Source organism: Phyllostomus discolor, chromosome 12 (genome assembly GCF_004126475.2).
Source record: "Phyllostomus discolor isolate MPI-MPIP mPhyDis1 chromosome 12, mPhyDis1.pri.v3, whole genome shotgun sequence".
Lineage (NCBI taxonomy): Eukaryota > Metazoa > Chordata > Mammalia > Chiroptera > Phyllostomidae > Phyllostomus > Phyllostomus discolor.
This window is the reverse complement of record NC_040914.2, coordinates 60,808,233-60,825,804: the sequence shown is the minus strand read 5'-3', so window position 1 is coordinate 60,825,804 and position 17,572 is coordinate 60,808,233. Positions and strand designations below refer to the sequence as shown.

The following is a 17,572-nucleotide window of genomic DNA, read 5'->3' as shown; positions in this document are numbered from 1 at the left end:
TTTAGAGAACAGTAGAGCCATTTAATATACACCTATAATTCACTTATGCATAGAGTATTTTGAACAATGGTCTTATCTATCATTCACAAAATTTTATCTATCCCTATATAAAACTATATTACATTCAATTACTGTAGCTTATAGTATTTAGTATTTAGTTCTTGGATATAGCAGGCTCATTTAGCATTAGCTGCCCTGTTATCTAACACACACGGAAAAGGTTTTTTAGGTTTGATAACTTTCTAGATGCTCCTTACTGAACCCTTTCTTGGAAACACACAATGTTCCTATAAACTTTGGTTTTCACAGAACTCGTTTCCCATCTAATAGTGCAGAGTGGATAAAATGGCCTGAGAAGTTTCAAGTATGTGTCTGGCAGGGTAGGGTAAGGGGGCTGGTTGCTTGTTATTAATAACAACTGTATTTCTGCAGCCTTTTTCTTTATGGTGTCATCCAACCAGGCAGTACATGACAGTTCTGTTGGAAAAGGGACATGAATCATAACTACCACCTCTGTTCCATGTGCTAATAGATAGAAAAAGGAGGAGGCAGGTATGTTCAAATCCCACTCTTCTAATTTTTTTCACACAATTTGGTGTATGAGGCTTTCCCAATTTCCTGAGAATCTGTATTAGAAACCCAAGTACTCTATTTTCTTTAACTTATTTATATACTACTTTTAGAAAGGATAAGGCTTTTTACAATATAATTACAAATAAAGCCAAAAAAAACCCCCAAACAGAAACAATTTTAAATATAAGGAACAGGAAATAAATATATCCCAAATCCAGGGTTATATGAATTACTGTAACTGACTTAATCATGAACTTCCTGGAAGTCAAAGCAAAAAGTAAATGTTATAAAGTTTTTACAGGTTTCTCCTTGTCTGGTAAAGCAAAATCTACCATGTTACCAGAAAATACTAACTTTCTTCCTTTAACTTGATTCTCTGTGTGTGTATAATAATGACCAACCTAAAAAAGAGTTTTTTTTTCAGATTATGAAAAAGTATTTATATGGCTATTTCTTATACTGTCCTTAAAGCAAAGTAAAGCAGCATAATATGCTTCTTGTGATTTTCTATTTAACTTGATTCAAGTCTAGTACTTTGGATATCCAGAAGGATAAATGTAAACATGGCCTGAGGGGTATCGTATCTTCCAGAGACAAATTTTATGAGTTCTGTAGCTAATTGTATATTCATATGCTTTAATGCTAAATGAAAAAAGTAAGATTCTAGAGTAAAAGAGAAGCTGGCCTGCATTCTCATTCAGAGGCTGGCCACCTCACATTATCTGAAAATGGGTTAAAAAGGACATTTGGAGGAAGAGCCAATATTTTCCTTAAGAGTTTTGCTCAAGTGCCTGAACAAGTGTTGGTTGAGACTCCAAAGTTCTTTCTAAATCACAGAACACGAAAAATTTAAGAGTATAGATCATCAACTAGCTGTACGCATTTGCCATGAAAAAACTGTTACAGTCCCTGTGTAATGGCTCACTAGGCTGGGCTCTCAGGTACTGCCCACTTGAACAAGGCAGGCAAAGTAAGATTTTATTTAATTTCATATTAATGTGCCTTCTCTGGTAATAACTAGGTAAGAGGGTAAGTGATTTCTTGAGGCAATTCTTATTTTGTAAGAATTATAAATTACTATGCACTCCGTGGTATATTCAGTTTACCTAAAAAGTTACTTAAATATAATTTAAAAGAGCTGGAGACTAATACCTGACTACTTTTGCAACAGCTAAGGATAGATGTTACTACCATTTTAAGAAAGGTCTATATTATATTTTGAAATAACTTCTGTAACAAACTTCACTGTAAGTTTCATGTACCTGGTAAGTGAAAGATTAATAATTGCCTACTGAATATCCTTTCTTCTATTTTTCCTTAATAACAGGCCCCTATACTGTTAGAGGTGGCAAAGTGTTCAGGTAAAAAAAAAATTACCCCAGTTTTCCTTACATACAAAGATGGTCCTCAGTGGATTGAGCACGGGCTGGGAACCAAAGTGTCCCAGGTTCAATTCCCAGCCAGGGTACATTCCTGGGTTGCAGGCCATAACCCCCAGCAACCGCACATTAATCTTTCTCTTTCTTTCTCTTTCTTTCTCTCTCTCTCTCTCTCTCTCTCTCTCTATCTCCCCTCCTCCCTTCCCTCTCTAAAAATAAATAAATAAAATCTTTAAAAAAAAAAAAAAAAGATGGTCAATGAGATGTGTTGGGTAGGTTTCTAGGACAAGCTCTTTAAAGAGGCCTGACACAGATGGAAGTTCTCTTTTAACCTTCATCCTACTGCTTCTTCCTTATTCCTTCTGGAATTGGGATTGTGATGGCTAGAGCACCAGCAGCCATTTTAAATCATTGGGCAATCTTGGGAATGGAAACCATATACTAAAAATTGCAGGGAAGAAAAAACAGAAGGACCTTAGAAACTCAATGACTTATGAAGCCACTGTGCTAGCCCTAACATGCTTATGTGTGTATTTTTATCATGGGATGCAAAACTAAACCTCTAACTATTTAAGTCACTGTATTTCAGGTTTCTTTAACAGGCAACTCTATATAATCATAATTAATATTCATGAGCAAAACTCTACTGTATACTCATTTGGAAGTTGGCTGCCTAGAGGTAGAGTCAAAGTTTTCCTTAAAAGAAACATAACAGTCATAATTATACTGCAATTGTTTATTCACTGTTTACCCTATTAGATTATGAGCTACCTGAAAAATGTCCAAATATTTTCCTGTCACCTAGCATACTGTTTGACTAGTGCTACATGGGTTCATAAACTTTTGCTGAATTGAATTTTCTTTCTGGAAATATGCTACCAACCTTAGCAAATGTACTATGGTTATTTAAATAATGGTATTCAGTTAATTTAAAACAACAATTTGAAAATGCCTACTGAATATCCTTTCTTCTATTTTTCCTTAATAATAGGCCCCTATACTGTTAGAGGTGGCAAAGTGTTCAGGTAAAAAATTAGTATTTTATTTCTATACTATAACAAGAAATGCATGTTTTTTCCAAAAGTTATTTTAGGGGAAAAAAACTGTCCATTTGTGGGTATATTTCAAAATACCTGGCTGACATATTGTTTTCAGGAAGAAGTGGAATTTCCAGAACCTTTGTGCTAGCAATTATTATCTCTTGGCTTGCAGTAGCAACTGTCTTCCCAGTAATTCGATGCACCTGGTAAAATGCATGAGGTCGTAAATATCGATCATCTGCTGTTCCAATAAACATCTGTAGATTTATCGGCTTTTCACTGTATCCCAGCAGCTAATCAGGAAGAAAAAACAGAGAAAACAAATTCATTATCCATATATTTTACAATAACCTTACAACAGTAAATCTTTAGATCTATATCACATATTATTAATATATAAAATGTTATTTCAAAAAAGATAAGTTAAAAAAGTAAGCGGGCACGTTCTCTTTCCCAAGAGCATGCCCACATCTTTCTTCCTTCTCAGGTATGTATCTCCTAAATGCTAAGGGTTCCCACAAGACTTGCAACCAGGCAAGCAATGGGCAGCAGCAGCTCATCCTGGACTAACCCACTGAACTTGTCTTCAAGGGCCCCTTTTCTCTGACCTTCCAGTGAACCAAAAGCAGGCCCGCCTAGGTTCTCTTCTGTTGCTTCTTCTATCCTAAGCTCCTCCTTGTCTCACTGTCCCCAGCTTTAATAAACATACTCTCAAAATAAAAAATAAAATAAAATAAGACAATAGTAAGTGAACAACCATCTAAATTTTGGAAGTAGTTTAAGAATTATAAAATTCTGAAATACTACATTACAAGGAATGAGGAGTTTTTTGTTGTATTTTACTCTCTAGGTCCATCCATGCTGTCATAATGGGTAAGATTTCCTTCTTTATTATGGTCGAGTAGTATTTCATTGTGTAAATGCACCACAGCTTTTTTATCCACCCACCTATCCATGGTCACTTGGGCTGCTTCCAAATCTTGGCTATTATAAATAATGCTGCAATGAACAGGGGTGCACATATTCTTTTGAAATAGTGTTTCCAGTTTCTTCAGATACATTCCCAGCAGTAGAATCATTGGATTATAAGGCAGTTCCATTTTTAATTTATTGAGGTAACTCCATACTGCTTTCCACAGTGGCTGCACCAATATACATTTCCACCAACAGTGCACAACAGTTCTGTTTTCTCCACACCCTCTCCAACACTTGTTTGTTGATTTATTGATGATAGTTATTCTGACAGGTGTGAGGTGATATCTCATTGTGGTTTTACTTTGCATTTCTCTGATAAATAGTGACACTGAGCATCTTTTCTTATGTCTATTGGCCATCTGTAAGTACTCTTTGGAGAAGGGTCTATTCAGGTTCTTTTCTCATTTTTTAATTAGATTTTTTGTGTGTGTTGAGTTGTGTAAGTTCTTTATCAATTTTGGATATTAACCTCTTATCAGATACATCACTGACGATGACAAATATCTAGATCAACAAAAATTTTGCAAAGTCTTTTTTAAGTACTGTGGAGAACACAGAAGAAATGCTGATTCTGTAATCCAGGAGACCCTGACCATCCGGACCAGACCTAAAAACTTAGGTGTGTAGGAAGGTCCTCCAACAGGCTATTAAAATCACAAACACTTTTAGATTTTCTACTTTTAGTGAAAAATCACAGACATTTTTAGTAGTCTAAAAAATCCTATTCCATGTTACCAACTTAGAATTTCAACAGACTTAACAAGCTGGGCTACTTGACTTTTTTTGGTACCCTTCACTGTTGCTGAGGTCAAGATGACTCTACAGGATTGATAATGGGGATGACCAGGAGGTACTAGAGATAAAAATAGTGACCACAAAAAGGAGACAATTGAAAAAAAGAGCCTGAAGAAGTACAGAACTTAGAAAACAGAACTTAGGGAGATTCCCATGTCCAGTCTGATAGCTGAGTAGCACCTCTTTAAACCACCGTTAACCACCGTTCTGTAGATAACTGTAAACTGAAACAAATATAAAGAATGACTTAAAAGCATGGAGAGCAACCAAAGTAAGCAGATACTAGAAGCGATTGGCACATGTAAGGAAAGAATAACAATAGGTGTGTTTCCTGTTTTTAAGGCTTTGAATGAGAGAAAGCCACAATCTATAACTTACACAGTGGCTGAAACTCCCACAGAAAATCTACAGCCTGAAGGGTCTGAAGAACTGAGGACAGAGTCTGGGAATTAAAAAACAAAACAAAACAAAAAAACAGTTTATATCCTCTGGAAAGTAAAACAGAAATCCCAGAAAGGAGACAACCAGAGATGGGAGCTCCAATTATAGATACAAACTCTAATCAATCCTTTGGCTTACTTTATAAACCATTTATGAACAAGATAGATCCCAAGCAGACTAAGGCAAAAACAACTAAAATGAGATTATGAGCTGCCACCAACCACATGTTAGGTTTTGGAGGTTGACTCCAAGTAAAGTATTTGCTAAAACAAACAAACGAAAAATCAACATTCCTTGGGAGTATACATGAGTATGTATGTATATGATTTGTTTTGATGTTGCTGAGTTGTAGGAGTTCTTTATACATACTGAACATTAATCCCTTATTGATGATAGGTGATTTGAAAATATTATCTCCCATTCTATAGGTTGTCTTTTCACTTTCTTGGTAGTCCTTTGAGGCACAAAATTTTAAATTTTGATGGAGTCTAGTATGTCTACTTTTTTCTTTTGTTGCCTGTACTTTTGGTGTCATACCAAATCCAATGTCAAGAAAATTTTCTCTAAGAGTTTTATAGTTTTAGCTCTTTGATCCATTTTGAGTTAAGTTTTATATAAATATGTGAGGTAAAGGTCAATGACATTATTTTGCATGTGGATATCCAATTTTCCCAGTACCATTTGTTAAAAAGACTGTCCTTGAACTACTGACTGGTCTTGGTACCCTGACAAAAATGAACTGACCATATATTATACATGAAGGCTTATTTCTAGGCTTTTATCCTATTCCACTGGTCTGTCTTTATGAGAGTACCATACTGTTTTAAATACTGTAGCTTTGTAGTAAGTTACAAGTCAGGATCAGTGAGTCCTCCAACTTATTCTTTTTCAGGATTGTTTTGGTTATTTCAGGCCCTCTGCAATTCCATGTGAATGTGAGGATATGTTTTTCCATTCTGCAAAAAAGATGTCAGAATTTTGGTAGGTATTGCATTGAATCTATAGGTTACTTTGAAGATTATTGATACTTTAACAATATTGTATCTTCATATATTTGAACATGGAATGCCTATTTATTTTTATGTATATTTAGGTTATTTTTATTTATTTCCACTTATTTTTATTTCTTTCAGCAATATTTATAGTTCTCAGCATACAAGTCTTACACCTCCTTGGTTAAATTTTTTCCTAATTGCTTATTTTAAATGCTATGTTTTGTTTTTAATGCTTGCTTTGATACAAACTCTAATCAATCCTTTGGCTTACTTTATAAACCATTTATGAACAAGATAGATCCCAAGCAGACTAAGGCAAAAACAACTAAAATGAGATTATGAGCTGCCACCAACCACATGTTAGGTTTTGGAGGTTGACTCCAAGTAAAGTATTTGCTAAAACAAACAAACAAATGCTTGCTTTGTTTTTAAAAAGGTCTTATTTACTCATTTCCAGAGAGAGGGAGAGAGAGGGAGAAACAGAGAGAAACACCAATGTGCAAGAGAAACATAAATAGGTTGCCTCTTACAACTCCCAACTGGGGACCTGGCACACAACCCAGGCATGTGCCCTGACAGAGAATCAAATCTGAGATCTTTCAGTTCACAGGCTGGCACTCCACTGAGCCACAACAGCCAGGGCGAAACTGCTTTCTTAATTTCTTCAAGTTGTTCATCACTGGTATCTAGAAAAGCAACTGCTAAGTGTGTGTACATCTTCAAAACCGTAAAATTTTGCTGAACTCATTTATTAGCTCTAGTTGCTTTCTTCTGGATTATTTGGAATTTTCTATGTACAAAAATATGTCATCTGTGAATAGAGATAGTTTTACCTCTTCCTTTCCAATCTGGATGCCTTTTATTTATTTTTATTGCCTAATAGCTCTGGCTAGAACTCCTAGCACAAAAGCTGAATAGCAGTGGTAAAACTGGGCAACCTTGTCTCATTCTTGAACTTAAGGGTAAAGCTTTCAGTCTTTCAATGTAAGTATGATGTTGGCTGTGAGCTTTTCATAAATAACCTTAATCATGTTAGGGAATTTCCCTTTCCCTTCATTTGTTGGGGTTTTTCGTTTTTGATTTTTTAATGAAAGACTATTAAATTTGTAAAAGCCTTTCCTGTGTCAACTGAGATGATCATGTAATTTTTATTCCTTCATTCCATTAATAAGATATATTACATCATTTGAGTTGAATATGTCGAATCACCTTTTTCATTTCTAGGGTAAATCTTACTTGGTTATTTACATAATCCTTTTATAACATGCTGTTGGATTGGATTTAGTTTCCTAGTATTTGTTGAGAATTTTTTTGTTTACATTCATTAGGGATATTGGTCTGTAGTCGTCTCTTCTTGTATCTTTGTACGTATCATTATCCTTTCAATTTAAAACAAATTTCCATGTCTATGTTAAAATTCCTCCATCTCTTCACATACGTAGCCCACCTTTTCTACCAGATGATTTAGCACTTTATCACTGTTACATTAAATTATCTTTCTCATAACTCCAAATAGATATAGTTAGGCCCTGCATCTGCTTCTATTGATTGTTTTCTTTTTATTGTGGGTGACACTTTCTTTTGTGTGGCTATATTGTTTAACATATACAAAACATTTTGTATAAAAGAACTCTAAAGACTGAAGTAGAAAACCTTCTCCTCCAGAAGCATGCTACTTCATCAGGCCACAGTCTTTATTGAGGCGGCTTTATTGCAGTTTTGGTCAAATTCCTCTGTTTTGAGATGGTAGTTTCCCGGCTCTTAGTGGAGGTCTTAGAAGCTTCGTAGAGATCTCTCCCCACCCCTACTCTTGGCCCCAAATGTATCCAAGAAAAAGATTTTTTTCTGTGGCTGTTTTAATACATTAATGTATTAATATATTTAAAAAGTAAGGGAACTATGGAATAATATGGGTTTATTAAAATGAATCCATTTTTCAGTAAGCATAGTGGAGGAGGTATCCAGCTCTTCAAGGCAGTACTGATGGAGTTTCTGCTGCCCAGCCCCAAGCACCGTCAGTAGCTGTGGTCATGAATCACCGTGCCAGTGATGATTTCACTATACCAGTACTAGGTAGGGTGGCTAGACAGAGTTCCATGCCATGTAGCTTCCAAGCCTGAGATTTATGAGCTCCCTTTAAAAAAATTTCTCTTTCCCTACCAAAAAATTTTTCTCTTCTGTTTGTTGTGCTATGGCTTATAAAGTATCCTGACATGTGATATCAAATATAGAGTGCCTACTACAGTGTCTGGCATGTAGTTAGTAATAAATAAATGTTAGCCATTAGTATGCATTCATGATTCTAAGCATAGAATCAATAAGAGTTTCAAGTGTGTATAAGGATTTTAATTCTATGTGGTTCTTCAGGTGAATGTTTTATTCCTTCCCTGCTGGCCCAACCCTGGCTTCATAGTGGATTTTGTAACCAAGCAACATCATAATTTATTGATGTATCCTCCTCTACCCAGGAAAGGACATGAAGACTTTTGCCTATTATCAGATAATATAATTTACCCAGGATGGTTTTTAGTCCTGTAACATTTATAGAGAAGCAATTAAAGCCTGGACCATTGCAATAGCCTTATAACGGCTCTCCCTGTTTTTACTTTTGCTTCCCTACAGCCTGTTCTCTGTCAATGAGTCAGAACAAACTCAAAGTATTAACCAAAAAATTTCAATCCCCTGTTCAGAACTATCTAATGGCTTCTTTCCACACTCAAAATTAAATTCAAATGCCCTGTAATGATTTACAAGGCCTTCGTGATCTAGGACCTGGCTAACTTGTTGCCTTACCTTATCCTACCCTATTGCTTCCACACTCTGCTCTGGCCATCCTGGCCTTATTACATGAACCATCCAAGCTCATTCCTAACCTCAGGGCCTTCACACTTAATATTTTATTCCTCTGGAATATTCTTCCCTCTTTTCTTCACATTACCTTACTCCTTCAGCTCTACACTCAAAGGTCAGCTCCTCAGAGAACTCCACCCTGTCTAAAATACTGTATCTCTGTCCTCTTATCCTGTTTTACTATTTAGTACTGATCACTAAAAAAAGTGTATTATACATTATCTGTCTTCCGCAGTACCATGCAAGTTCCAAAGAGGCAAAAATGTTCTCTTGGTCACCACTCCACCCTTTCCCTCTTTTTATTGAGGATCTATTATGGAAATAACCCACACTGAATGTTATTGCTTCAGCCAGTATTATACAGGTGGCTCATAATAAAGAACAAAGTGGTATGTAGTAAACTTGAAGAAGTTAGTGACCTGGCTGGCGTAGCTCAGTGGATTGAGCCCAGGCTGCGAACCAAAGCATCGCAGGTTCAATTCCCAGTCAGGGCACATGCCTGGGTTGCAGGCCACAGCCCCCAGCAACCGCACATTGATGTTTCTCTCTCTCTTTCTTTCTCCCTCCCTTCCCTCTCTAAAAATAAATATAAATAAATAAATAAATAAATAAATAAAATCTTTAAAAAAAAAAGAAGTTAGTGAAGTCCTGGCTGGTGTGGCTCAGTGGATTGAGTGCTGGCCTGCAAACCAAAGGGTCACCAGTTCGGTTCCTGGTTGGGGTACATGCCTGGGTTGCAGGCCAAGTCCCCGGTGGGGGGTGCATGAGAGGAAACCACACACTGATGTTTCTCTCCATTTCTCCATCCCTTCCTCTCTCTATGTAAGTAAATAAAATCTTTTTAAAAAGAAAAAGAAAATAGTTAAGACACTAAAAAGGCAGATATTTTTTATATATAATATAGGATATATGAAAATAGATGATAAAAAGCAATTAAAATTCTAAGGAAAGATAGAATTATAGAAACCAACTAAGAGGCTGAAGCACTAAAATCATGCAAACTCGAAGTTTAAACTAGGGTAGAAGTAAGAACACAAATAGAAAATAGGAATGGAAAAAGATGAATGCAATAAATCTTTCCTATGAGATCCTAGAGATCTTTGTAACTGACTACACATAAAATAAAGACAAAAACAGAGAAGTTAGAAGTTCTGAGCTTCAATATCCAGAAAAATGGTAGTATCACTTGCAAATTTAAAAAAAAAAAAGGAAAAGTCACTGATTTAGGCTTGAGAGGGAGAAAGGGTAATGTTTTCAATGTTAGTCATGCTATTATATTCAAGTTAGCAGTGAGACATCTAGGTGAAAACGTGAGGCTATATAATACGTACATTCTTTCAGCCCAGTCACAGCATTACTGCATAACAAACATGATGCTTTGCTATCTAATTAGATAAAATAATGCACAGTCTATTGTGTCTTGAAAGAATGACATTTGAAATTTACTTTCCTCTTCTTGTTTTGACATGATGAGTATGCACTGTGAAAGTTCCAGTATAATGAACAGACAACAAGTGTTGGAGAAGATGTGATGAAAAGGGAATCCTTGTGCACTGTCGGTGGGAATGAAGATTGGTGCACCCACTGTGGAAAGCAGTATGGAGTTACCTCAACAAATTAAAATGGAACTGCCTGATGACCCAGTGATTCTACTTCTAGGAATTTATCTGAAAAAACCCTAAACACTAATTTGAAAGAATATATGCACCCCTATTGTAAATAATTGCAGCATTATTTACAATAGCCAAGATTTAGAAGCAGCCCAAGTGTCCATCATTAGATGAATGGATTAAAAAGCTGTTACTTGGACTTTAAAACAAAAAAAGGAAATCTTACCATTTGCAACAGCATGGATGGACCTGGGAAGCATTATGCTAAGTGAAATAAGCCAGTCAGAGAAAGACAAGTACCATATGATTTCACTCCTATGTGGAGTCTAATGAATAAAATGAACTGCTGTGCAGCCTGGTTCCTAACAGGCCATGGACTGGTACCAGCCACTGCATCCCATCCCATTTTTAGAGAAGCATTATGTTGCAGGCAATAAACAAATTATTGCTACTGTTAACACTACTCTCTAAAAACATTCATCTAGTATCAGTACAGTTCTCTTCACACCACCCTCTGCTTCACAGAAGTAAGCGAGCCAAGTTGTGCTTATGTATTGTTTCCATAGCAAAAGTCTGTGCCTGCTTAATTTAACTAAAGCTGGAGAGTTAAAGCCTGAAGGACACTATAGGACAGACCAGAGCAACTTCAATAAGAAGTTCTATTATCAGTTCTGCTAAATGACTTGGTGGGGGGAAGGGATCTGAATATATTAGAAACATGACAACACATTGTAGAGATACCAAAAATACAAAATTAAATCTAATATAAATCTCTTTAAATGAAAAATGTGCACGTAACAGTATCCTATTAAAAAACCATCATCTGGAACTGGATCTTAGTGTACGATAAAATACAAAGTCTAAAGATAAAAATAAATCACAATCCCCATTTTTAAAATTTCAGTAATTTTGGGGATAAGACTCAAATATTTTGCCTTAATAACACTTTCACTGTACAATAAAGTATATGTACAGTTTTATGCAATTTTTCCCATGTGCAGATTCAAGTAACCACCGTTATCAGTCAAGGTACAGAATTTTTCCACCACCACAAAAGAATGTCCTTGTGCTAGCCCTTCATATTCTCAACCTTCAACCTATCCCTGTTCCCTGGCAACTGCTCATCTAGTCTCCATCTATACAGGTTGGCCACTTTCAGAATAGTTTTTTTAAGAACCTGACACACTATCTTCCAAAATGGCCATGCCACTTTACATTCCCAAGAGCAGTTTATGAGGGATCCACTTTCTTGGCATCCTTGTCAGTAATTAGTACTATCACTCCATTTTTTGTTAACTGTTTTAGTAAGCATATAGTGACATCTCACTGTGGTTTTAATTTGCATTTTTTAAATTTTTAAAAAAGATTTGATTTATTTATTTCTCAGAGAGAGGGGAAATGAGGGAGAAAGAGAAGGAGAGACACATCGATCAGGTGCCTCTCACACACCCCCAAATGGAGGCCTGGCCCACAACCAAGGCATGTGCCCTGACAGGGAATCAAACCAGCGACCTTTGGTTTGCAGGCTGGCGCCCAATCCAATGAGCCCTACCAGCTAGGGCTTGCATTTTTCTAATGGCTAATAATGTAAACAATCTTTTCACATGCTTAACTGATCATCTTTCTCCTCCCTAGTAAAATGTTTATTCGTGTCTTTTGCCATTTTCTATCTTAATTGCTTTCTAACGTTGAGAGCTCTTTATATATTCCCCCATATATATAATACATAAAATGTTGTTTTGAGAGTTCTTTATATATTCTACATAACAAGATCTAGAATAACAAGATCAGAAAATTATTTAGAATGTTAATCAAATGTTAACTATTGCTTGTTTCTGAGTATTTTAGATTTTTGGTAATTTATTGTTTTATTATTTCTACTTTTCTGTATTACCTGGTATGTATTCTATTTATAAATATACTTATGGGTAATATATTGCTTTATTCTATTTTCTGTATTATATGGATTTTAAATGAGCATGCATTATCTTTATAAACATCCATTTTTTTTAAAATAAGAAAAACAACTATTTGATCATTATAATCTTTTTCCCCAGCTGGAGAGTCAGTCCAGAAAAAATATCTTTTTTTATTTTTTATTTTAATTGCTGTTCAAGTACAGTTTTCTGCCTTTTACCTCCAGAAACACCTTTTTTTTAAAGATTTTATTTATTTACTTTTTAGAGAGGGGAAGGGAGGAAGAAAGAGGGAGAGAAACATCAAAGTGCAAGAGATACATTGATCAGTTACTTCTCGCATGCTCCCAGTTGGGGGCCTGGGAGCATGCGCCCTAACTAGTAATTGAACCAGTGACCTTTTGGTTCACAGGCCATCACTCAATCCACGTAGCCACAGCAGCCAGGGCAAGAATATCTTTTAGCCTATCAAGAAAAACTCAGTGTGAAGTGGGGAGGGTTGGGTGGGTGGGCTGGATTGGGAGTAAAAGGGAGAAAACTATACTTGAACGATGATTAAAATAAAAATAAAAAGAAAAAAAGAAAAAAGAAAAACTCAGTGTGGAAGTGCTGCCTTATCAACAAGGACACAAAACCTCAATAGAGGCTTTCTGGCCTTTAATTTTCTCTTTCCAGGCTCAGTAGTACCTAACTGGATAGACTTCATCATTAACAGATGCATAGTTTCTGCAAAACATGCCCCCAAACTCTCATACCTTCACAACAGGGTGTCCACCAGTAGATGCTTTTACTGCTCCTCGGCTACCTTCAGTTTCATAATGGGCTCGATGATGAGTTTTAGGTTGCACTTCTATTTTCAGTTCACATTGTCCAAAATGAGTAGGTAAAGGCCAGTCTAGTGGAGGTAATGAAGATGTGCTATAAACAAAACACATAAAGATGCATTTCACCATACTATTATTGCCAAGCAGAAATTCAAATCACTTCTTTGCCAGCACCAACACTTCTTCCTGTGGTCTTGGAAACAAAAAATTCTAAAATAAAAATGCACTTAGTAAGTTATAACACTATATGGTAGGTACTCAAGAAGTAATTCTTTAACCTGAAGAATAAAATAAATTTTATCAACTTTTTTGGTTTTCTGTGTTTTTAAAAAAGGACAAATTCTAACACTTGTAAGACTACAACTGTTTCTCAACTGTGTGTATATAATTACAAAAACAATCAAAATAACAATATTTTGATTTCTTAAAGCAAAAATGCACATCTCTATGTATGTACACCAGTATCTCTCCAAGGACCCAAAGGCCGCTCCCTGTCTCAGGAAACTGTCTTCCTCCCTGGTATGAGGCTACAGAACTCAGTCTACGGTACATGTTGCTCTCCCCACTCACCCCCATTGCTCTTTACCCTATCTCTCTGAAATATTGCTTATAGTTAGCAATATATTGCAATTTGAGGTAAAAATTTAATTTTAGTAATACTTAGCTTAAAAAACATTAGGCCTATCATGGCAGCATCTCTAAATGTCAATTTCAGAGAAACATGTCAAATGATCAGTAAGATAATTTCAAGAGCTTAAAGGGCTACAGGTTCACTTAGATATATTAACACTGAACATATGAAATTAGAAAAGAAACAACCTACGTATCTACAGGTCAAATATTAATGAACCCAAAGCTAGAAAGATTTGCATTAAACAGCATTACCTTCTCAGTGATGCAGGGAAAAAAAAAGACCATTTTAAGGTCTTTTATACCTTCTAAAATGCTAGAATTCCTACTGTGAATTTCTGAATCATTTCACCGATTCCTTCAATGTCCTCATCCTAGCTTTACTAGCCATTATGTAGTTCAATGGTATTAGTTTGTATTAGTCTGAAGCAACTCAACTTCATCAACTCTCAGCTACTTTCTGCACCTGTGACTTAAGACTTAAGCGAAGTCCTAAAAAAGATTAAGATAATTTTCAGAAGCAGATGGGCTCAAAGGTATCTTCAACACTATAATTTTACATTATATTTTCTAAAGATGTGGAACCATAAATAAACATTCATACTAATGAAAAAGCCTTTTTTAAAATGTAAACAAAAAGTAAAAAAGTAAACAGATGCAACTCTATGTAGTGATTTACTACATGGTAAAGTTGTCTTTTCTAATAAACTTTATTTATTTATTTTTCATTGTTCAATTTCAGTTGTTCTAATCAATTTTATACTACATAGATTCTATAAATGGAACTGTGATGACTGATAAGCCCTTTGGAAAATGAAGTCATTACACTGTTCTTCAGTCCTTAGCTACAAGATTCTATATAAATATGTGTATATATATATATAAAATTTATAAATACAATATACTACTATAAATATGTATAACATATATACCATACACGTTACATATATATATTATAAAAATATATTTAAAACTTTATTAGAAAAAATGTGAAAATTAGATTTTCATTATTTTTTAATTACTTTAGAGTGGGATAAGGCTTTAAATATAACACAAAACCCAAAAGCCATAAAGGAAAACACAAATTTGAATACATAAAAATTAAAACTTCCTCTACACACTAAAAAAATTTACAAACTTATAAGAAGACAATTTGTAAAAAAAAAAAAAAAAAACACTTGCCACAAATATGAAAAGGCAAATTTCATTTGCATCTTGAGCTCTTAAAAATATAAAAAGCCTATTATTCCCAGCTAGTTATATTAGTAATTTAATTCACACTATAATTCATCTTTTACAAAAGCTTTTTTAGATAAGAAAATTCCTGCTAGCCCTGGCCAAGTACCTGAGTTGGTTAGAGTACTGTCCCAATACTCCAAGGTTGCGGGTTCCATCCCCAGTCAGGGCACATACAAGAATCAACCAGTGAATGTATAACTAAATAGGACAACAAATCAATATTTCTCTTTCTCTCTCTTCCTTCCTCTCTAAAAATCAGTAAGTACAAAAACAAAAAAAAATTCCTTCTGGAAATTCTTAAATGTACTTTGTTATTATCTACAATTCATTATCTACACTTTAAAAATTATAACTTTAGCCTACCTAAAGATACTTTTAAGACCCAAAAGAAAATATATAGACTTAAAGTTATTTGGGAGAAATTTAAAAAAAGAGAGAGAGAGGAGGAGGAAAAATGTTCAAACCATTTCAATAGATAATGTAGTTTTACATGCTAGCAATAACCCATAAGTATGAATGACGAGGCAGCCATTTTATCAACTCACCGAAATATAGGGGTGTGGCCAGGCTTGGGTTTGCTCCAGGTAAAGTGTGAAGGAACTGAAAGAAACTGGTCACCAGATGAGTCTTTCTTTAAAGGATACTGAGATCCAAGGCCATCATCTATTGAAGTCTCCCGAGATGGTGATAAACTCCCTTGATCATCTGAACAGAGCTCTAATTTTCCTGGTAGTACAGTAGCTTGATCTTCAGAAGTCTTCCTTGTTTTCAGAGGGATATCAGTCTCTAAATAGTACTGAAATGGTGGAAGAAGGGCAGGACCAAGCCCTGGTCCACTTTGGACAGAAGCATTGAGCCAGGTATCTTCTGTTACACTTCCCCTTGGGGAGTGGCCAGGAGAAGGAACAGGTGAGTGATGGGGTGAAAGGGATCCAGCATAACAAACCTCAGCACTAGAGTGCCGCCGTTTCCCACAGGGGGAAGTAGGCCTTGATGAGGGTCCTGAAGCTGGTCTGGGACTCAGCCAATTCTCATCAGTGACACTAGATCTAGGAGAGTGGCAAGGAGATTGCCTGGGTGACAAGGAGTGTCCCAGTCCATACTGTTGATGCCAGGACTCTTCTCCAGGACAGCCCCCTGGGGAGCCACCAGGAGAAGTCAGAGGGGATCCAAGAGTAAATCGGGCAGCAGCTTCATTCAATTCTGAATCCACATCATCATAAATATGTGAAAGAGATTCACAAGATGATGCATCTGAGAACCAGCTCCTAGAAGAGATGCTGCTGGCAGGACTAGGACTAAGGGAAGACTCCCGGTAAGATGGCTCAAGAGGAAGATAGAGATGATCTCTAGAAGGCCTTTCCAAATATTCCTTTTCTGGGTCATTTATATGTAGGGCATCTTCAGGAGCATCTATTTCTTGATGACAGTTAGGAGAGATGGATGTGATCTGAATACTTGGGCACTCAAAGGGTTTGGGACCACCTAATGGGCTGTATTTAGATTCCGGAATCTCACAAGTTCCTTCATAGTTTTTGTGACCTTGGAGCTGAAACGATGGTGACAAAACAGAAGGATGAGACGGTAATCCATGATGGGGTAAGCAAAGTGGTGAGTTTAAAGTAGATGGAGGTGGATCTACATTAAAGATGTAAATGGATGCACAATCATCTGGCTCAAGATCTATGGGGGGGAGCAAAAAAAGTCAATAAAACAAGAAATTAGAAAACTTAGATGTATAAATTACTAGGTGAGAAAGTAAATAATAATAATAATCTTGAGAGAAAATAGTGGGACATAAAAGGTACATCATTAGCTCCATTAAAGAGTGGTATGTGTTTTGCTAAATGTTTCTGTAGATATACATATTTATTACATATATATGTAATTATGTATAACTTTTTCTCTTTTCACATTTTCTAAAATAAGAATCAGAAAACATTACCTGAAAAAAGTAAATGCTTTTATAAAAGAAATAATCATCCCCATTAATTCTAAAAAATATTCATAATTATAGAATGATATAATTTAATCATACAAATTCAGTCTCATCTAGGGTCTATAGGTTGAAGCAAGGTAAAGGATAAAACCAAGTCTTTGAAAGGTTTTTAGTTTTAAGTAAATTCATTTATTTTTAAAGATTTTATTTATTTTTAGGCAGAGGGGAAGGGAGAGAGGGAGAGAAACATTAATGTGTGGTTGCTTCTCTCACACTCCCCCCATCAGGAGCCTGGCCTGAAACCCAGGCAATGTGCCCTGACTGAATCGAACCAGCCACCCTTTGGTTCACAGGTAAGTGCTCAAA

The 17,572-nt window shown here is 35.7% G+C and overlaps 2 protein-coding genes across 4 annotated transcripts in view; both read right to left on the bottom strand.

Moving 5' to 3' along the window:
- The window catches only part of DUS2 (dihydrouridine synthase 2), a 112,893-nt gene that overhangs the window by 18,229 nt on the left and 77,092 nt on the right, over nucleotides 1-17,572 (bottom strand). For both annotated transcript variants that reach the window (XM_028501738.2, XM_036012050.1), the window contains exons 17-19: nucleotides 15,813-16,950; nucleotides 13,330-13,492; nucleotides 3,086-3,285 (exon numbers count right to left, since the gene is read on the bottom strand). The gene's annotated coding sequence lies outside the window, so the exon portion shown is untranslated. The remainder of the gene's footprint in view (nucleotides 1-3,085; nucleotides 3,286-13,329; nucleotides 13,493-15,812; nucleotides 16,951-17,572) is intronic.
- NFATC3 (nuclear factor of activated T cells 3) overlaps nucleotides 1-17,572 on the bottom strand; it is a 103,385-nt gene that overhangs the window by 50,817 nt on the left and 34,996 nt on the right. For both annotated transcript variants that reach the window (XM_028501945.2, XM_028501944.2), the window contains exons 2-4: nucleotides 15,813-16,950; nucleotides 13,330-13,492; nucleotides 3,086-3,285 (exon numbers count right to left, since the gene is read on the bottom strand). In XM_028501945.2, coding sequence (XP_028357746.1) covers nucleotides 3,086-3,285; nucleotides 13,330-13,492; nucleotides 15,813-16,950 — 1,501 coding nt within the window. The remainder of the gene's footprint in view (nucleotides 1-3,085; nucleotides 3,286-13,329; nucleotides 13,493-15,812; nucleotides 16,951-17,572) is intronic.